The sequence below is a fragment of the Salvelinus sp. IW2-2015 genome, linkage group LG22 (assembly GCF_002910315.2).
Source record: "Salvelinus sp. IW2-2015 linkage group LG22, ASM291031v2, whole genome shotgun sequence".
Taxonomy (NCBI): domain Eukaryota; kingdom Metazoa; phylum Chordata; class Actinopteri; order Salmoniformes; family Salmonidae; genus Salvelinus; species Salvelinus sp. IW2-2015.
The window spans coordinates 23,486,303-23,505,584 of NC_036862.1; the positions used below are offsets into that span (position 1 = coordinate 23,486,303).

The 19,282-nt window shown below is 43.2% G+C and overlaps 2 protein-coding genes across 3 annotated transcripts; both read left to right on the top strand.

Annotated features, from left to right (window-relative positions):
* The first annotated feature begins 1,396 nt into the window (after positions 1–1,396).
* or95a1 (odorant receptor, family 95, subfamily A, member 1) lies at positions 1,397–2,565 on the top strand. The gene has a single exon (XM_023967198.2). The coding sequence runs from the start codon at positions 1,566–1,568 to the stop codon at positions 2,529–2,531; it is 966 nt and encodes a 321-aa protein (XP_023822966.1). The 5' UTR covers positions 1,397–1,565; the 3' UTR covers positions 2,532–2,565.
* A 314-nt stretch (positions 2,566–2,879) lies between these two features.
* Positions 2,880–14,214, top strand: p4ha3 (prolyl 4-hydroxylase, alpha polypeptide III). Of its 2 annotated transcripts, none has more exons than XM_023967015.3 (13): positions 2,880–3,593; positions 4,062–4,216; positions 4,356–4,585; positions 6,138–6,287; positions 6,435–6,486; positions 7,000–7,163; positions 7,494–7,670; positions 9,448–9,512; positions 9,964–10,123; positions 10,596–10,658; positions 10,982–11,050; positions 11,861–11,957; positions 12,595–14,214. In XM_023967015.3, the coding sequence occupies exons 1-13, from the start codon at positions 3,403–3,405 to the stop codon at positions 12,663–12,665; spliced, it is 1,644 nt and encodes a 547-aa protein (XP_023822783.1). In that variant the 5' UTR covers positions 2,880–3,402; the 3' UTR covers positions 12,666–14,214. The 2 variants fall into 2 exon arrangements, with proteins under 2 accessions (XP_023822783.1, XP_023822784.1); XM_023967016.3 differs by having other exon boundaries at positions 3,505–3,593; positions 4,049–4,216.
* Positions 14,215–19,282: the final 5,068 nt, after the last annotated feature.

Consider the following 19,282-nt stretch of genomic DNA (forward strand, 5'->3'; position numbering starts at 1 on the left):
ATTACTAATCAGGGAACAGGGGACACACTCTCTCTCTAACTGTACTCTGGAGATATCCATCTGGCAACACAGTTCATCAAATGTAGTCCATGCAAGTCCCCTCACAAACAACTTATGCCAATGTTTACGGTTTCATCATTCTCTCTGAAAAGAATAACAAACGCTGATAGACAGACATGCCTTTTACTCTTTGCCCTGGTCTGCATGCATTTCACCCAAGGTTGATAGAACACCATTTAAAAATAGAACAAGGTTTTATAGATATTGTAGCGAACGGCGGAGCAGAGTAGCAAAACCGAGTCACTGGCGTGAAAGGTAAACACCCTACATATCGCACCAATAGGGTAAATCCACTTGGTGGGATTTGTAATGTGGCTCATATAGAGAGGATCGCTACACGGCCCCCACAGAACGGGAAGGCACGTCCCCATGCTTTGACTACTCAGCCCCCTTACACATCTGTGCGTTCCTTTGGCCTCACGGCCGCCATCCCACTTCTGACACCAATGTAGCGAATGGCGGGACAGGGAGGAGAACCCGGGTGGCTGGTGTGAAAGGCAAACACCCTATGCATTGCACCAATAGGGTTAACCCACTTGGTGTGAATTGTAACGTGCTCATAAAGCAAGGATCGCTCCAATATTTTATACTGTATTACAAATACTGGCATAACAGTACTGAGGTAAATAAACACATTTGAAGAACCATTGATTGGTCTAAGTTACATTTCATAAATAGCAGGCCTCCTGCTGAGCCTTAATTTCAAAACATAGGATCGTTTCAAAATGTAACCATTTTCCAAATTCAAACAAAAAGAAACTGGTCTGCATGTGAATTCAGACATGCTTTTGTCCCTGCACAGAGATAATGTGCCTGACTTATACAGGAAAATTTGAACTGGTGTTGATTAAATAGAGCCCATAGTTCATCAAATGTGATCACCATTTTAAAGTGACTAAATGGCCTATATGATTTTGCACTATTGTGAAACCTGTTTTTTTTTATCAGTTAATCTGAGTAAAGATGGCTCTAATAGCTAATGGTTGGACAAGGTGCTTGCAAGTGTTGTAGGTTTGATTCTTGCATGGTCCACATAATGGCTCAAATCGTCAGACCATACGATCATTACTTCTAATTAGTTGTTCTAATTAGGTATTTTGAAGAGTTCCCTAAGTAAAAGTTAAGCACCTATTAGACCTTTTCCCTGTTGAGGAACTTGAGCAATAATTATGAACATAATGCACTTTGAGAATGGAATGAAATTAATTTATCCCTTGAGAAATCAAGACACTGTCAAAACATTTAGAATAAGGAAATGCCTCTTCCCAGAGATGTTTTGTATCATGGTGATGTTATGGAGAAAATGTATAAAAATCCACAATCCATCCCTCCCAAACCTTTACTTTCTCCATCAGAGGACAAGTTGAGGTTAGTTCATGGTATCTTATTCATCTTTGGGATCATGTATATTGTCATAAATTTTTCTGTGTGCGTATCAAGTCTGTTTTCCACAACATTTCAGATTTGCAGACATCGACCATTCCTCAAGCAGGCTACATTGAAAAATGCAGAATCTGACCGACCATCCAGGCAATGCCACCAACTCACAGAAGAGCCTATCTGTGATAATCAAGGTGTGTGTGGTGATCCCCTTCTTCTGCATCTTCCTCTACTGCATCGTGGTCATGCTGCACACGTTTGCCTCCCACAGACATTTCCTGGACAACTCCCGCTACATCCTGTTTGCCTACATGCTGATCAATGACACTCTCCAGCTCCTCTCCTCTGTCCTCCTCTTCCTCTTTGTCATGGGCAATGTGAAGTTTGCCATCGTATACTGTGCACCTCTACTCTTCTTCTCCACCTCCACCTTCCAGAACACCCCTCTGATCCTGGCAGCTATGTCCTTGGAGCGCTACGTGGCCATCTTCTACCCTCTGCAGCGCCCGGCTGCCTGGCGCGCTGACCGCATCTGGATCATCATCCTGAGCCTGTGGCTGGTCAGCTGCATCCTGCCCATTGTGGACTTCTCCCTGGGAGAGACTAAACCTGGCATGAACGTCCTCTCCACCCCGGTGCTCTGCAAAACCGTGGTCCTCAACTCATCCCCCGTCCAGACACTGTTCAAGGTGTCGCTCAACGGTCTGTTCTTTGCTGTGGTGGCGGCCATCATCATGTTCACCTACATGAGGATCCTGCTGGAGACCAGGAAGATGCGTCAGGACCGGGCGTCGGTGGGCAAGGCCATGCACACAGTGCTGCTCCACGGTTTTCAGCTGCTGCTGTGCATGATCGCCTTCACTCACCCGGTCACAGAGAGCCGCATCAGTATGCAGGCCGGCTGGCTGCAAGAGCACATCTCCTTCTTCAACTACTTCTGCTTCATCCTACTGCCGCGCTTCCTCAGCCCGCTCATCTACGGCCTGAGAGATGAGTCCCTAAGAGGCTACATGAGGGGGGCTGTCCTGTGCTGCTCACACAGACACAGGATCAGACCCAGAGCCCCAGCCACCAAGCCCAGGGTCAAATGAACTGGTCCTGAAGCGGAGCCACTTGTCAAATCAATGTACAGACTAGTAGCCTGTATATGTTAGTTCATTAAAAGAGTAAAACCTTGGCTGGATGACAGCCATTGTATCATTATAAAGCTGGTGTACTTTAAAAACTTTGATTCCTTGGTTACTACCTAACAAAACTGTACATTTTTCTTCAAACACAGAGGCTTGTTTGGAATAGAGAAGATTGCTTCAAAATACTTTGAGATATCGTAAACTTGTACGCTAGATGTCACTATAATTCCACATGTATCAAGTGGTCCAACTTGGGTCACCGCACTGGATGAATGTGCGCCCACAGGAAGACGTTCAGTTTCTTTGGCGAAATGAAAACATTGATAGCTAAAGCAATAAGGGTTAGATTATTTGATATTCAGAGTTATTATAAAACAATTTAACGAAACTATTATATAAGTGGAAGGCAGGGACTGGGCACATTCACGCATCACAATTCCAAAGTGCAAACTGTTGCAATACATTTTGAGCAAATACAGTTTTCCTAAACTACCTAATGTAATATGATTGTTCATTAATCATGCAACTTCATATATGAGATAGGCATTCTTGAACTATTCCTCCGGATGACAGATCATGTGAAGTGGTGAAAGCTGATGTCTCAGGTGTGACCGGCGCGCGTTGTTGAGAAAGAACATTGCAGAGATTTACACAGAACCGCAGGACCGAGCGCAGCTTTCCCGTAGGGCAGGCTTGAGTGGTTTCAAACAAGAAACTGCGCTACACTTTATACATTGACAGCAAGAACCATTGTAGATTAGAGTTTACAAAAAATCTAGCACAAGCTTAGGCAACATTTTAAACATAATCGAGGGGATCATACGCGCGCAAAATGCTATATTATTTCAAATCCATTTACTCAGCCTGTGTTATAATCAGTGTCATTTTGATGCCGTTATCTTTTGGTGAGATGTATACATCATTATTGAACGTAAAACAAGCCATCAATGTTGAAAGACAACTTATTGATCATTTAGAAACTTACATCGAACACGAATCGGAGAGACTTGAAGACATCAAAAGGTGAGTACCAGACAGGGAATGTTGTCATGATGCACGCTTGATAGACTACCACTTGTATTGTAGGCTTAATTATTAAGGCTTCGGAGTGGGTGGTTTTAGAGGGAGACAGAGAAAAAATAGAGATAAATAATTGTTTCTAAGTTTGGACTATGTGTTCTTTATTATATTCCATACAATTTCATGATAGGTTACTGTTATCGTCTTACTTATGGCGTTGTATTCCTTGCGGAACATATGCCATCGATGAATCGCCTCCATCCGTGTAGGTAACTTTAGAAGAAACTTAACATTAATTTACTAATGTTCTAAAGCCTATCATAAACTCAAGATGAGTTCTATACTAGTTTAGGAGAAGAATGTCCATGGAAAGCCTCATGCATATATCATTGCATTGCATGGTTGTCTCCCCTATCATGATATCACCTATATTCTCTCTAAACGTATAATACTTGTAGACTCTTTCTGCAGGTTTTATGCAAAGGTGTCAGACTTGCACAGTGAGGTGTACAGTGGACCGTCAGCTGCTATGGCAAACCCCTTGGTGGCGTTCACTCTTATCAAGCGCTTGCAATCCGAGTGGCGGAATCTGATCTACAGTGATGAAGCACAAGAAAACACCCAAGGTTGTTTGACTCTCTTTACAAACACATCTGGTCCTTACAACTGACATCACCTGGGACCTAAGTTTGTCAAAGCTCCATCCCTGATTCTTGTGTCCTATCATTACCTCACTCCCACTCATTCCCCCTTTTTGTGTTTCAGACTTCAGGTCTGGTTACGAGGAGGTGGAGAAGGAGGGCAGCTTGCCCAAACTGGAGGACCTTCAGGGGGCTGCCAAGGGGCTGATGAGGCTGCAGGATGTGTATGCCCTTCAAGTGGGGGGACTTGTGAGAGGTCACTTCCAGAGGATCACTGACGGCAACCCCATTGACATCTACAGTCCCACAGTATCTGTTCCTCTTTCTGGGGATGATTGCTTCCTAGTTGGGAAGGTAAGCCACCAATAACTCACCCATTTAATCATTGGCGGTGCCTGATTCTTCACCCTTCTCCTGAAGTGTGCACTTGCACACTGTCTCACGTGGATCTAACAATGATGGAATTTCCCTCCAGCCAAAGATTACACAAATCCCACGTGTAAAATGAACTGGTATAAGCGCTCATTCATTCCCATGTCCATCATACCTGAACGACAATAGTACTCCACTGACTGAATAAGGGAATGTTCTATATGTATTATGTACAGTATGTGGCTATATGAGAAGTGTGTATGATAAGGGTAATGTACAATGTATGTCTTATGTTATTGTGTCATGTACAGTGTCTTTTGTATACAGCAGTACTGTGTGTTCAAGACCATTTTCCCGTTGGGGACATTAAAGTTCATCCTATACCATGTTTTTAAATCCATGATGGGTATTGTGCAAGTACACACTTCTGGAAAAGGGTGGAGAAAAGGGACGTAGCCTTTATGGGTTCATTTTACTTCATTTCCTTTTTGCATCCACTCACTATGGGGTGCGACCAAAAGGTAATCCCTGCTCACATTGCACTCTATAAAGTGTCAACTGGAGATGTGCTGTTGGAGTCATGGAGAGGAGGAGGGCATGTAACAGGAGGAGTGCTAGCCTGCTGGGCAGATGGTGCTGTGAGATCTGGCTTCCCTAATTAGCATTAGCAGAAGACCATAAAACACAGTTTTGTTCTGAGCCTGTCATACTCTGTGGTTAGAGATGGAGTAAAGTCCTCTTCGTGTGTGTCAGGGGGATTGATATAGAATGACAAGACCGGAGTGCTCTCTCAGACACATTTGAAAAGGGTACATGATGTGCATTCCATATGGCAGCCTATTCCCTATTTACTGCACTACATTTGACCAGATTTCTATATGTCCTTGTCAAAAGTAGTGCAATATAAAGAGAATAGGGTAACATTTGGGACACGGAAAAGTCTTCCTCATGATGAGTCACTTCACAATGGATCCTATTGTTTATGTACAGTGGCAGTGCACAAGGGGCACTGTGTGGGAGAGACAGTGTGGAAAATCATAATCTCTGTTTAGGGAAGTCTAAGAATGTGGAGTAGGGGCGTTTGCTTCACTTTTGTTAACACCAAGATTATCTGACTGTGATCATGTGTAAACAGATGCTCCGTTTGGGGTGTTGTGAGTCAGCATACAGTAACAGTTCTACAACTGCGCTTTTATGGTGGCTAAAACCCAGTCGTTAAAACCAGCAGGGTAAGCTAAGAGTTAGCTTTATTTCTCCCATTTCCGGGGCGTGTACAAAGCCGCAGCCACCATCAACAATCATAGTGCTACATGTACTTTACGTGGCTATCTTCTCTTCAGCTCTAGATACAAGAGAATTATATTTACAATGCTTTAAAAGGTGTTTACTCTTTCCTTCCAACATAAGTTTTGATTACAGATAAACATTTCCAAGTATGGGTATATGACTGTTCAGGAAAATAATGTGTCTCAATTTCTCATTATAAAATCTTTCTGTTGTTTTCTAATGCTAACATCCTGTTGTTGTATTGCAGGTTGCCTATGAGCTGGAGGACTACTACCACTCAGTGCAGTGGCTGGAGGAGTCAGTGCGTCTGTTCCGAGGGGTAGGGGGGGAATGGAGTCCAGAGAATGAGGGAACTCTGGAAGATGCTCTGGATCACCTGGCCTTTTCTCACTTCAAGGTGTCTATTTTGCACATAGAAATACAAGTTATTCTGACTCTTTTCAAAATAGATAGACTTATTGGTTGAAAAATTGTAAAAATTGAGAGAAGATGTGATTCTTTAAGCATTTTGTTGACTAAATGTAACTTTTTTGTTTTGTTTCAGACAGGAAACATTTCCTATGCACTGAGTCTCTCTCAGGAGTTGTTGAACCATGGTAAGCCTGTTCAATTAAAACATTCCACTATACTGTGGCCTGGGGTGGTCCAGCAGTCTAAACAGCTGTCTCTGGATCACATATACTATGCACCACTGCGAGCATGGGTTTTACTCCGATCCACTACTCCTTCCTTTCTCTTTATCCTGTCCAATAAACATAAAACTATTAAATGAGTGAGACTGCCCCACTCCATATAAAAACATCCCACTACTGTCCCACAGTATATAGAGGCAGCCTGCTTTGCATGTCAGCCTATTTCCCCATACGGTAGCTGAGCCCTGAAGTACTGTTGTTACGAATCCCGTAACAACTGTATACTTACTGTGCATAATGCAGACGTGGACCTGGACCTAACAATTCAGGACTCTTTTAATAAAAGTAAATACATTTCCTGTAAAATGACCAGGAAACATGCTTGCTCGTTTATATTTGACCAACTGGATGCTGTGATTTGTTTCTRCAAACTTATGGTATCACATGGATGGTATTTACATGATTCCCTTCCTGAAGATCCCATGAACGGGAGAGTTTTAAAGAATGTACAGAAGTATGAGCGACTGCTAGTTGACAGTCCACCCTTACTGAGCACTGACACTGGGTTGAAGAGGCCCAACACCACCTATCTACGGACAAGGAACACCTATGAGAGACTATGTCGAACACAGGGCACTCAGGTATACTCATCTATGATATTATAATCTTGTCCACCCACCCGGCTATATGCGGTAGCAATTGAGTGATACATTTGCTAACTTTTAGAACTGCTCCAAACAGCAACAGAAATCATACTGTCCTTTTAAATGTATGACACCATATGAGCCACCATATGAGGAAAACAGTTGTGGTTTTCAAATAATGTGCAGAGACTTGGCTACAGTCTGGAGCTCACAGAGATAGAAAAGAGTTTTAAAATACAAGTTTTTAGGATGAAAAGAAAATACTGCCGCTTTCTTTCCATATTTCGGCTCCAGTAATGGACTTCAGATGCCATTCTCTCCTCACAGCCAACGCATTATGAAAACCCCCGGCTGTTCTGTGACTATTTCAACAATGACAGTCCTGGGTTGCTACTGCAGCCAATCAAACGTGAGGTGCTGAGCCTGCAGCCTTACGTGGTCCTTTACCACAGCTTCATCACTGACTCAGAGGCAGAGAGCATCAGGGACCTCGCCCAGACAGGGGTGAGTGTCTATCTACTGCCATGGTATCAACCCTTTTACTCAGAAAAGGCCTATCAGGCGCAGTATGTATCAAACGCCTCGGATAAGAAGTGCTGATCTAGGATCCAGCCCTCCCCATCCAGTCTTATTCATGTTGATCTAAAATGCAAAACTGATCCTAAATCAGCCATCCAACTCTGAGACGCTTGATACAAATGGCCCCAGATTCCATTGTCATTGTCATAACATTGATTGACATGTTCCAAGTCCATTGTTCCAATATTCCAAGTCCATTGAAAATGAGGACTGTCTTTTAAATCACATAACTGATAAAAGAGACCCCGTGTGTCATGATTCGTTTTTGCACATCTGAAGGATTATTAAATGTATTACATGTCAACGGCCTATTTTATGACTCCAGTAAAGATTGTGCAGGAGAGTGACTCTACACACCGAAGAGTGTTCGTTTTGGCTCTGCTGGGATAGCGGTTATTTATGGAAATTTCCCATCGGCCATCTTTTTTTCCTTGTGGTCTGGCTGCTTAGCACTGAACTGAGGTGCTAGTTTTTCACCCAAGTAATAGTTACACCGTAGATTACATTGGCAGGCTATGATAGGATTTTTATCATATAGTAATCTTTCTATTCTTGCATGTTTGTAATCTCAAATACTTAATCTACCAAGGGTTTTAGAAAGGCTCAGTCTCGGTTCTGTGARCTGGTTGCAATTTTGAGAATATTAACAAATATTTACAATCTGATCATACATGCCAAAAAGAGCGCAAATATGTCCATCAAGCTGGTTTGCAAGAAGAACGTCTGACTGAATTGACTTTACTTTGTACTGATCCCAATCTAGGAAAAGTTTAACAATAGTGAGAGGTTTAGGGATCTCTCAAAAACCCACTGGAGGAATAGTTGATATTGTTCCAACCATTAAGCAAAGGTTAAAGTAATAAAGGATACATTACTTCCGATCCTTGGCGGAGTGCCTCAGACGGTCCAAATTGTTGAGGGCTATGGGTAAAAACTGACTTCTCATCTCAATAGCTAATGGAAAATAATACTGTGTCTGTCCTGTGCCAGCAGCATAGAAAGATCTATCGTCCTAATAGTGTTTATGCTAACTCAGTTTTTCTGGCGAGATGCTGTAACCCAAATGATCTCCTAGATTGTGTGAGGTTTTGGCACTGTTCAACAGGTTTTCCACCCCTTCTTCAAATGGAAATCCCTCTACTTATTTCATTATTATGTCAACATTTGATGGCACTCTGGTGGGTTGATTAAAACCAGGCCTGGCCTGCATCTCAAATAGCACCTTATTCCCTATATAGTGCACTACAAATGTAGCGCACTATATAGGGAATAGGCTGCCATTTGGGAGTCACATCTGGAGTATTAGTCATTTGGAGCCTGGAGCACATGCAGCACTCCTTGCCCTGAGCACATAGACACATACATCATTGCCTGAGCATGGCATTTGTGTGTTCATGCTTGGCTCCAATGGTTTAGTATTAGCTGTCTAGTCCAAAGTATTTAGAGAGAGTGTAGATAGAAATGCCAGTCAAGTATTTCCGTCAGGCATGGCTTCATTGGAAAATTACTGCGGCTGCCAGTTATTGAGTTTTGACATATTCAAAAAAMAATGTTTATTTACTGAGCTCTTTTGGATGTTCTGTTCTCTATCCTCACATCATTAGTGTCTCTCTTGTCCGACAGAGCCCTGCAGTTTGATCTTAAAATGTTACTGCTGTATAAAATTGAGTATTGACAGTTTTCTTTATTTTTGTGCCATAAGTTAAGGAGATCTGTAGTGGCATCTGGAGAGGAACAGGCTACTGCAGAGTATCGCATCAGCAAGAGGTACTATCAGAAACATGCCACTATTAAATGTATAGTTTACTGTTCCTTCTCATAACACTTACAGCAGTAATAAAGCACCAAGCAGAACAATGCATCCTCACAACAACCAGTGAATATACTGTATAACACTATAAAATGCTTGGGCTAATTTTATGGTGCACACTAGATTTGCAGGCCTATTAGCTATATGTAATGTATGATAGTTAAATGTGAGATAAACTTTAACCTTTGAATGGAAATTGGCTGAACACCTCTGGAACCTACAGTATCAGTGGAAGAGGAAGTGTACATCATTGTCTTACGTTAGGTAGCAAGACGAGTATCTGCACTGATCGGTTTAGGACTGCACATCACGTAGGAATGACGCCACCTGTCAGTAGAGCATCTGGTCGAGCTCAAACCAAGACAGTAACATTATCTGTATTATGAGAGTTTGTGGTTTGTTTTTCAGTGCATGGTTAAAGGAGACAGCCCACCCTATCATTGGGAGGCTGGACCAGAGAATCACCTTGCTCACAAGTCTCAATGTGCAGCCTCCGTATGCAGAGTACCTCCAAGTGGTGAACTATGGGATTGGAGGACACTATGAACCCCATTTTGACCATGCAACGGTGAGTGGGTTTCTCTATATTAAGAACAGTAGATCTTGAATAAACCCAACATTTACTACATTAGTCAACACTTGATGCAATAGTGTACCCTCATTTTGTGTGTTAGTGTTGAGTGATGGGCAGTGTCCCAAACGTCATTCTATTCGCTAGTACAAGGGTTTCACTCAAACACACTGACATGACAAGAGGAAAACTGATGATGCACTACTCAATTTCGAAATTGCACCTTGTGCATTCTACTATTACAACTTATTTGAGGGAGGGGTACCCGCCCCCCCTGCCGAGCGCACCCCATAGTTTGGGAACCACTGCCCTAGTACAATACTTTTGACCAGGGCCCATAGTTCTCTGGTCAAAATTAGTGCTCTATATAGGGGAATAGGGTACCATTTGAGACATAGCCATAGTCTATGGTGGTAAAGTAAGGAAGGACATGATATATTTATGATTACTATTTCCTACATATAACCAGTCAGCATCAAGCCCCCTTTTTAGGCTCAACACTGGGAATCGAGTGGCAACCTTCATGATATACGTAAGTTAATAATTTTATCTTGTTATCTTATTATATGTGCATGATTGTCGCATTTGTGGAAATCCAGTAAAAGCATCTTTGGAGATAGTGTATGCTAGATTGCATTTATCAGCATAAGAATTCAGTATTATCTTATTGAAAATTGCAATGATATTTTAGTCCATGTCAAACTTCCAGTTAAGGCGGTATGGAAAAGAATGTCTGCTTGTCAGTTTTGGACAAACTCCACACTCCGTATTCCGGCATGGATGGCTTTTTTATGACATGTGCACACAGTGGCTAGACTAGACACAACTCAGTGAGAATGTTGTCATCCTCCACAGCTCAGCTCTGTGGACGCAGGTGGGTCCACAGCCTTCATCCATGCTAACTTCAGCGTTCCTGTTCTGGAGGTAAATGCACTGCAAATGCCAGCTGCTGGCTAAACTTAGTCTGTGTCAAATGGCACCCTATTCACTACATAGTGCACACATTTTTTTTTACCAGGCTGTTTGTCAAAAGTAGTGCACTATATAGGGAATAGGGTGCTATTTGGGACATATACTTAATCTTCTTCTGTTTACCCATCGAAATTGCTTCAAGCCAGAACACGTACGCTCATAAGCCTTCACTCTGTTAAAATGGCATCAAGAATAATAAGAAATTCCTTCCTCAGAAAGGTCACATKATTTCTTAAGATGTTTTGAGTAGTACTGTTGAGTACTACTGTTCTTATGACAGTAGGCCTGTTGAGAAAAGAGGAGCCAAAGGCTGTGTCCCAAATGGCACCCAATTCTCTTTATAGTGTACTACTTTTGATCAGGGCCCTGGTCAAAAGTAGTACATTATATAGGGAATCTGATGCCATTTGGGATGCAACCACAGTGTAGTATTCGGTTTAATAAATGAGCTGCTGTTGAAAAGACACAGGACCTCACCAGGTTTTAACCTCTCAACCTGGATTTTATTAAGGTTTCACTTCCTGCCCCATATCCATGTCAAAGATGTTGTACTTGGAGCACCGCTATGCACGTGGGATTTTAACTTACAAGTATACAAAATATATTTTTTATGGAGGAARAATGTCTTAGGATTGTCAAGTAGAGGAGAAGACCAAACAAATTCCAGGCACGATAGTGGCCCACACAAAATCCAGGCACGATTTAAAATGTTTCTTCCCTATGTTTTTTAGTGAAACATTTCCATTGTCTTTCGTGTTCCAGAATGCTGCCCTCTTCTGGTGGAACCTCCATCGGAACGGTCAAGGAGATGGGGACACTCTGCATGCTGGCTGCCCTGTCCTTGTTGGGGACAAATGGGGTAAGAGGCTTTAATGAGACAACCGGGAACACCACATAGTTCCTATAGAAAACACACAGGTACAGTGATCAGTGTCAGATGTGGAAAGCTAAGAACCCTACGTCTATTCCAGTAGCCCCTGTCTGTCATACTGAAGTCACAGCAGGAGCCCGGGGCCACATCTGCACTGCATTAGACAGATAGTTAGGGATGATATAGAGATGAGGTCAGGTACTGAGCACAGCTCTGGGATGCTAAACATGTGGGCCTCCATTCCACATAATTAAACTCCGTCCTGGATCCCACAGTCAGTGACAAGGCTAAAGGAAACGCACAGAGAGGGGTATTAGTCATTACTGTGAGAGGCTGCATCTAAGAGACATTTACAAGAGCAAGTACAGTATATACCTTTTTACTATATGTTTATGTGTTTGAACTAAGATTATAACAAGGAAATCAGGCCCCATTTGCCATTATTGATGGCTCTATATACAAGGGACCCATTTGAATATACACATGTTTGTCAACACTTTTAGGGGGTCAGTGAGTATTTAACGACTCCTTTTTACAGACCTATATATTATATTTTATGTTTGTTTGACTACTGTGTGACATACACCACTAACACACACTCTCTGTTGTCCATGCCCTGTTCCAGTGGCTAACAAATGGATCCATGAGTACGGCCAGGAGTTCCAGAGACGCTGTAGCCCCAATCCTGAGGAGTGAGAAGAGAGAAAGCAGCTGCTGGGACCGCTTGGAGTACAAGAGCCAGTCTCCACAATGGAGCCGCGCGCACCACGCAGGCAGAGCGAGAGAGGGAAGGAACGAGAGAGGGCATGAGAAGCGCTAGCGGCTGGGGGAGGGGAAGGCAACCAAGGAGCAGCCTGCATCTGTGATTGGAGCTTCAGGCCCAAGGGAATGAGGAGCACAGACACTGCTGGAGGGGGCTGGAATGGCAGGGGYGCTGAGTTGGTTTTGGGAAGGGGGTGGAGGGGGGCATTTGGCAATCAGCCCCAAAGGCAGAGCGGCCTCTTGCTCTAACTCCCCAGTCAGTCCCTGCTGGATCAGAGAGAGAGAGGCCTCTACCCTCACACACTGGGCTGGTTTCAGTTAACTCTGCTAGGCTGTTTGCCTCCGGTGTCAGTTTGTTTGGGGGGAAAAAACGTATAATGCATCCTTTTGAAAACTGGTGCACTGAATCTGGCAGGATACTCTTCACACGGACTGATCTCATTAGCACAGCACTGATCTTTATCAGAATATTTTGTTTTAGAATTATATTTCTGTAACCATCTCACACCTTAAGAATGTAGTTAAGAGCGGTGCTGTTATTCAGAGGAAAAGGGTTATTGTGACTGTTTCCCATTCATGCTCAGTCAGTTCAGGAAATCAAAGGAGATGAGGTCGTCGTCTCCCACTGAGGGGCTTGATGACATTTGGTGTGTTCTCTATTGCTCATCTTCTTGTAGCTAATGGGATGGATATGAGTCAAACCTGTTTAATCTTCTAACTCCCATTCAGTGGCATCATTCATTAGTCATGGTCTGTAAACCAGATGATTGGAAAGTGGGAATGCGTCTGCTTTAGTACCGAGTCTCTGACCTCAAATCCTGGGTGTCTAGCTGCCTACCAACCAGACAAAAGATTTGTCTGTATGTAGGTCAGAGAGTGCATGCTAGCTTTCACACCTAGTCTGAGGGTGAGGAGTGAAATGTACTTACTATAGGAGCTGTAGGCGCCAAGGGGCCTTTCTGTCAGTGCTGCTGCCTTTTGAGTGACAGGGAGTGTTGAGGAAGGGAGAGGGGTTCAACAGGGACTATATCTCTGCCTGCTGGGATGTAAGGAAGTATTCCCTCCAGTTTACAACCTCCTACCACTCCTCCCCTTTAGACACACACACACACACACCACACACACACACACACACACACACACACACACACCACACACACCACACACACACACACACACACACACACACACACACACACACACACACACACACACACACACACACACACACACACACACACACACACACACACACACACACCACACACAGGGCCATATACTACAGAATGCTACATGCTCCCAACTGCATTCCTAAACAGTAGACCTTGATTGTTCCCCCTGGAGTGGATTGACAGGAGCCCATACTTGATAAAATGCATGGAGGATGGAGGTGTGCCTTTGGAGTTTCTCCAACCAAGAAAGAGTATTCTCTGGAATTCTCAATCTTTATATGGTTTTAAAATAAATACATATTTTTGTTAAAGTTATGTCTGCCTCATTACTAAGCACTTTAAACAGAACATTCACAAAAGCTTACATTCAGCAGATATTTATAGTTGACGTTGCACATTGAGGAAATTGAATTTCTTCTCTCGTACACTGGCTTCATTCCCGACTGGCCCAAGCATGTCATATGGAAATCAGTGTACAGTCTGTAAATATGTTTCAAGGGTGCTGAATTTCTCTTCTCGGTAGGAGCAGGGTGTAATTTCTGCAAAATAGGAAATAAACGACTTTTTACCGCCAGTCCGGGGGCCTGCAGCGAGGGTTCCCAGTCCGGGGCCTGCAGCGAGGGTTCCCAGTCCGGGCCTGCAGCGAGGGTCCCCAGTCCGGGGTCGGCGACGTTGGTCCCCGCATCAGAGGAGCCACCAAAGTGGGGGGAGCCAGAGGTGGAGCGGGGTCTACATTCCGCACCGGAGCCGCCGCCGTGAATAGATGCCACCCGGACCCTCCCCTATAGAGTCAGGTTTGCGTCCGGAGTCCACACCTTTGGGGGGGGGGGGTTTACTGTCACGCCTGGCCATAGAAAGGTTTTTATTCTATATTTTGGTTAGGCCAGGGTGTCACTAGGGTGGGCATTTCTAGTTTCTTTATTTTCTATGTTTTGTATTTCTATGTTTTGGCCGGGTATGGTTCTCAATCAGGGACAGCTGTCTATCGTTGTCTCTGATTGGGAATCATACTTAGGCAGCCTTTTTTCCTTTGGTGTTTGTGGGTAGTTGACTTTGTTAGTGGCACTATAGCCCTAGTAAGCTTCACGGTCYTTTCTTTGTTTCTTGTTTTGTTGGCGACATTCTAATAAAAGAAAATGTACGCGAACCACGCTGCACCTTGGTCCGGTCATTTCCACCCAAACGACGGCCGTGACAGCCAGACTGCCTTTTGTCCAGGCACATGCCTCATATTGCAGCTCCAACTCATGCACATTTACCTGAGCTAGTACTTTTTTTTTAGCTAGTAGTAAAAACTACTTTTACGCTATAAAGACTATTTATAGTTGACGTTGCACATTGAGGAAATTGTATTTCTCCTCTCGTACACTGCGTTCATTACTGACTGGCCCAAGCATGTCATATGGAAATCAATGTACAGTCTGAGTCCATGTAGCTGTCTAATATGTGAGCATAGGACACGTATTGTGCTATTGTATTTAAGTGTACTGTACTGTCCAATTGTTGAGCCCTCCCAAACCCTGGCTAAGAGGTTTATCTATTACTGCATCTATGACAACAAGGAAGTTCAACGAGTGCATGACAATGGTGTTCGCTCTGAGACATCTGGTACTGGGTGAACTAACACTACATTTGGAATCCCAGACCACAGTTGGAAAGGAGAAGGGGTCTTAATATTAGGTCGATGCAGAATTTCACAGTTGGGAGGGGTTGATTTGATGTGGGACATAGAAATTGTAAATAGGATGGAAGTGGGCAGCTGGAGGTAATCATAATTTTAATGCGACTAAATGCCATCATACTCCATCTGGCATAAAACATTTAAAAATATGCGCTGCCCGACCCTACTGATGAAGTTGTGGAGCAGGCTTACTTTGCAGAAACACTGATGATGCTTAACTCAATTTTGGTGACTGAAATATTGTCATAGAATATGAACACCTCATAGTGTCTTAGCCTACCATGTAACAGACAACATGGGAAATGCTACGCTACAGCACCAATTTGTAAATGTAAACTATTAGAACTGTAGTGAAGTGGCAGATAAATGTTTCTTCTAAAAGTGGTGGCTTTCTTTGACACAAGACTGCTGTGAAACAGTGAAACTTGCAATTTCCTCAGTTCACAGGGAACAGGCCTTTACTTTGCTCTGTGGGAATTCCTATCCGCCATTGACACAGTGTTGCTACCATCACAACAACACACATGGCTTCTGTGGTCCTAGTTGCTAGGCACTTCAGAGTTTCTTCCTAGTTTTATTGCAGACTGGCATAATACCATAGAAGAAAAAGAATACGAAGAAGAAGAGTTTCTTCCTCACTGTCCAAACATTTGAGGCACGTGACTTGTATCAGGAGAGGAAACTTACAGTAGATCATCAACCTACAATGACCAGAAGAACACACTGTATTGTAAAGAAGTAAAATTGTATATGTTGCAACCAATGTCTGGTAGATCAAGTGAAAATAAACTACAGTAAATGGGGTTTTAAAATGTGGATCTTTGATGCCATGTGGCATCAGAACTTTATCAGTAGGCTACTGTGTACAACAGGGGTGGCTAATGGGTYCATGTGTGCAGGGTTTTGTTACAGCCCAGCTCTAGCACAGGCGTATTCAAATCTTACCCTACAAAGTCTGTACTACTGATAGTTTTTTGTTCTACTACCTGATAATGAATTGCACCCACCTGGTGTCTCAGGTCTAAATCAATCCCCGAAAAAGCATGAAAAAAAGCAGAACTGGCTTCAAGGTCCAGATTTAAATTTGAAGGCTCTAACAGTGGTTCCCAAACTTTTTATAGTCCCGTAACCCTTCAAACATTCAACCTCCAGCTGCGTACCCCCTCTAGCACAAGGGTCAGAGCAATCTCAAATGTTTTTTATAGTCCCGTACCCCTTCAAACATTCAACCTCCAGCTGCGTACCCCCTCTAGCACAAGGGTCAGTGCACTCTCAAATGTTTTTTATAGTCCCGTACCCCTTCAAACATTCAACCTCCAGCTGCGTACCCCCTCTAGCACCAGGGTCAGCGAACTCTCAAATGTTGTTTTTTGCCACACACACACTAAACGAGACATTTTTGTCACAACRCGGCTCGTGGGAAGTGACAAAGAGCTCTTATAGGACCAGGGCACAAATAATAATATAATAATAATCAATCATTTTGCTCTTTATTTAGCCATATTACATATAAAACCTTATTTGTTCATCAGAAATTGTGAATAACTCACCACATGTTAATGAGAAGGGTGTGCTTGAAAGGATGCACATAACTGCAATGTTGGTTGTATTGGAGAGTCCCAGTCTGAAATAATTTTCCACACACAGTCTGTGCCTGTATTTAGTTTTCATGCTAGTGAGGGCTGAGAATCCACTCTCACATAGGTACGTGGTTGCAAAGGGCATCAGTGTCTTAACAGCACGATTTGCCAAGGCAGGATACTCTGAGTGCAGCCCAATCCAGAAATCCGGCAGTGGCTTCTGATTAAATTAAATTTTCACAGAACCGCTTGTTGAAATTTCGATGAGGCTCTCTTGTTCAGATATCGGTAAGTGGACTGGAGGCAGGGCATGACAGGGATAACGAATCCAGTTGTTTGTGTCATCCGTTTCGGGAAAGTACCTTTCTAATTGCGCACCCAACTCACTCATGTGCTTCGCTATATCACATTGACATTGTACGTAAGCTTGTTCATTTGCACACAAAAAAATCATACAATGATGGAAAGACATGGGTGTTGTCCTTGTTAATGCAGACAGAGAAGAGCTCCAACTTCTTAATCATAACCTCAATTTTGTCCCGCACATTGAATATAGTTGCGGAGAGTCCCTTTAATCCTAGATTCAGATCATTCAGGCGAGAAGAAACATCACCCAGATAGGCCAGTTGTGTGAGAAACTCGTCATCATGCAAGCAATAAAAAGAAAAACGTGTCAATACTTTGCCCCTAGTAAAAGCATTACATGGTCGCTGCCCATTTCATTGCATAGTGCAGGAAATACACAAGGCCTTCCTTTAACAAAGTTAACAATTTTCACTGTAGAGTCCAAAACGTCTTTCAAGCAAGCTATCAGGCATTCCCTTGGCAGCAAGAGCTTCTCGGTGGATGCTGCAGTGTACTCAAGGGGCGTCGGGAGCAACTGCTTGCACGCACGGTACCACTCCACTATATCTCCCTGTCATGGCTTTTGCGCCATCAGTACAGATACCAACACATCACCTAAGTCCACTTGATGTCACAAAGCTGTCCAGTACTTTAACAATATCCTCTCCTGTAGTCCTGGTTTCCAGTGGTTTGCGGAAGAGGATGTCTTCCTTAATTGATGCCCTATAAACATAACAGACATATACCAGGAGCTGTGCCAGGCCCGCCACGTCTGTTGACTCATCCAACTGTAACACATAGAATTCACTGGCTTGTATGCGAAGCAGTAATTGTTTCAAAACATCTCTTGCCATGTCACTGATGTGTCGTGAAACAGTGTTGTTTGATGAAGGCATTGTCTGTATAGTTTTTTGATCCTTTTCCCTCAGAATTGTCCCAGCCATATCCACGGCAGCAGGAAGGATCAAGTCCTCCACAATAGTATGGGGCTTGCCTGTCCTAGCCACTCCGTAGTTCACTATATAAGACGCTTCTAGCCCATTCTTATTAATGGTATCTGATGCTATTATACATGTCTTACTACTCGAAAGTTGTCTTAATTCTTGCTTATTTTCCAAATTGGCCCGTTTTGTTTTAAAATGTCTGCGCAAGAGTGAAGGTTTCATCGAGTTGTGAGATAGTCATTTTGCACATATTTTGCCTTTCCCTAGCCGCACTACTCTCAATATAAGTGAACCACAAATCAATGTAGTTCTCATCATATCTGCGCCTCATCGATGGTGCAACTGTTCGGTGCTTTCCATGGTAAAAGGGCAGTAGCTCTTCGGCTGCATCAGATTCACAACTGTCAGTGTCAATGCTAGCTGGGCTAACAACAAATGTAGAATTACTGATGCTACCATTGGATGTGCTCGTGGAAGCAGATCAACTTGTGTCGTCGACAAGTGCAGGTGTAGTACTACCAGTAGAGCTGGTATGTGTCTCTATGGACGTGGGCCCTACTTTTTWAAAACCATTTATCAATTTTCAAGCAAACGGAATGAGCAGCAGCTACGTTTGGCCACATACGGACCATTACTGGAAGCGAGAGAGTAACGGTTAATGTGATTGGATGTTAATTATTTGACTAGGCTACCTGTATTTGACATTGTGTTGTTATTTCGCTGAACACTAACGTTAGATGGTTTAATTTTATTTTTTGGCAGTGAAACGAGGCTACTCAGGCGAGAAAATACTCCCCCAAATGTATAGCCCAGTTGAAAAATATAAATG

Coding starts and splice junctions, on each gene's coding strand:
- or95a1 (XM_023967198.2), top strand. CDS start 1,566: ATGCAGAATCTGACCGACCATCCAGGCAATGCCACCAACTCACAGAAG.
- p4ha3 (XM_023967015.3), top strand. CDS start 3,403: ATGCTATATTATTTCAAATCCATTTACTCAGCCTGTGTTATAATCAGT. Junction 7,164..7,493: donor GTCGAACACAGGGCACTCAG/GTATACTCATCT, acceptor CTCTCCTCACAG/CCAACGCATTATGAAAACCC. Junction 11,958..12,594: donor CCTTGTTGGGGACAAATGGG/GTAAGAGGCTTT, acceptor GCCCTGTTCCAG/TGGCTAACAAATGGATCCAT.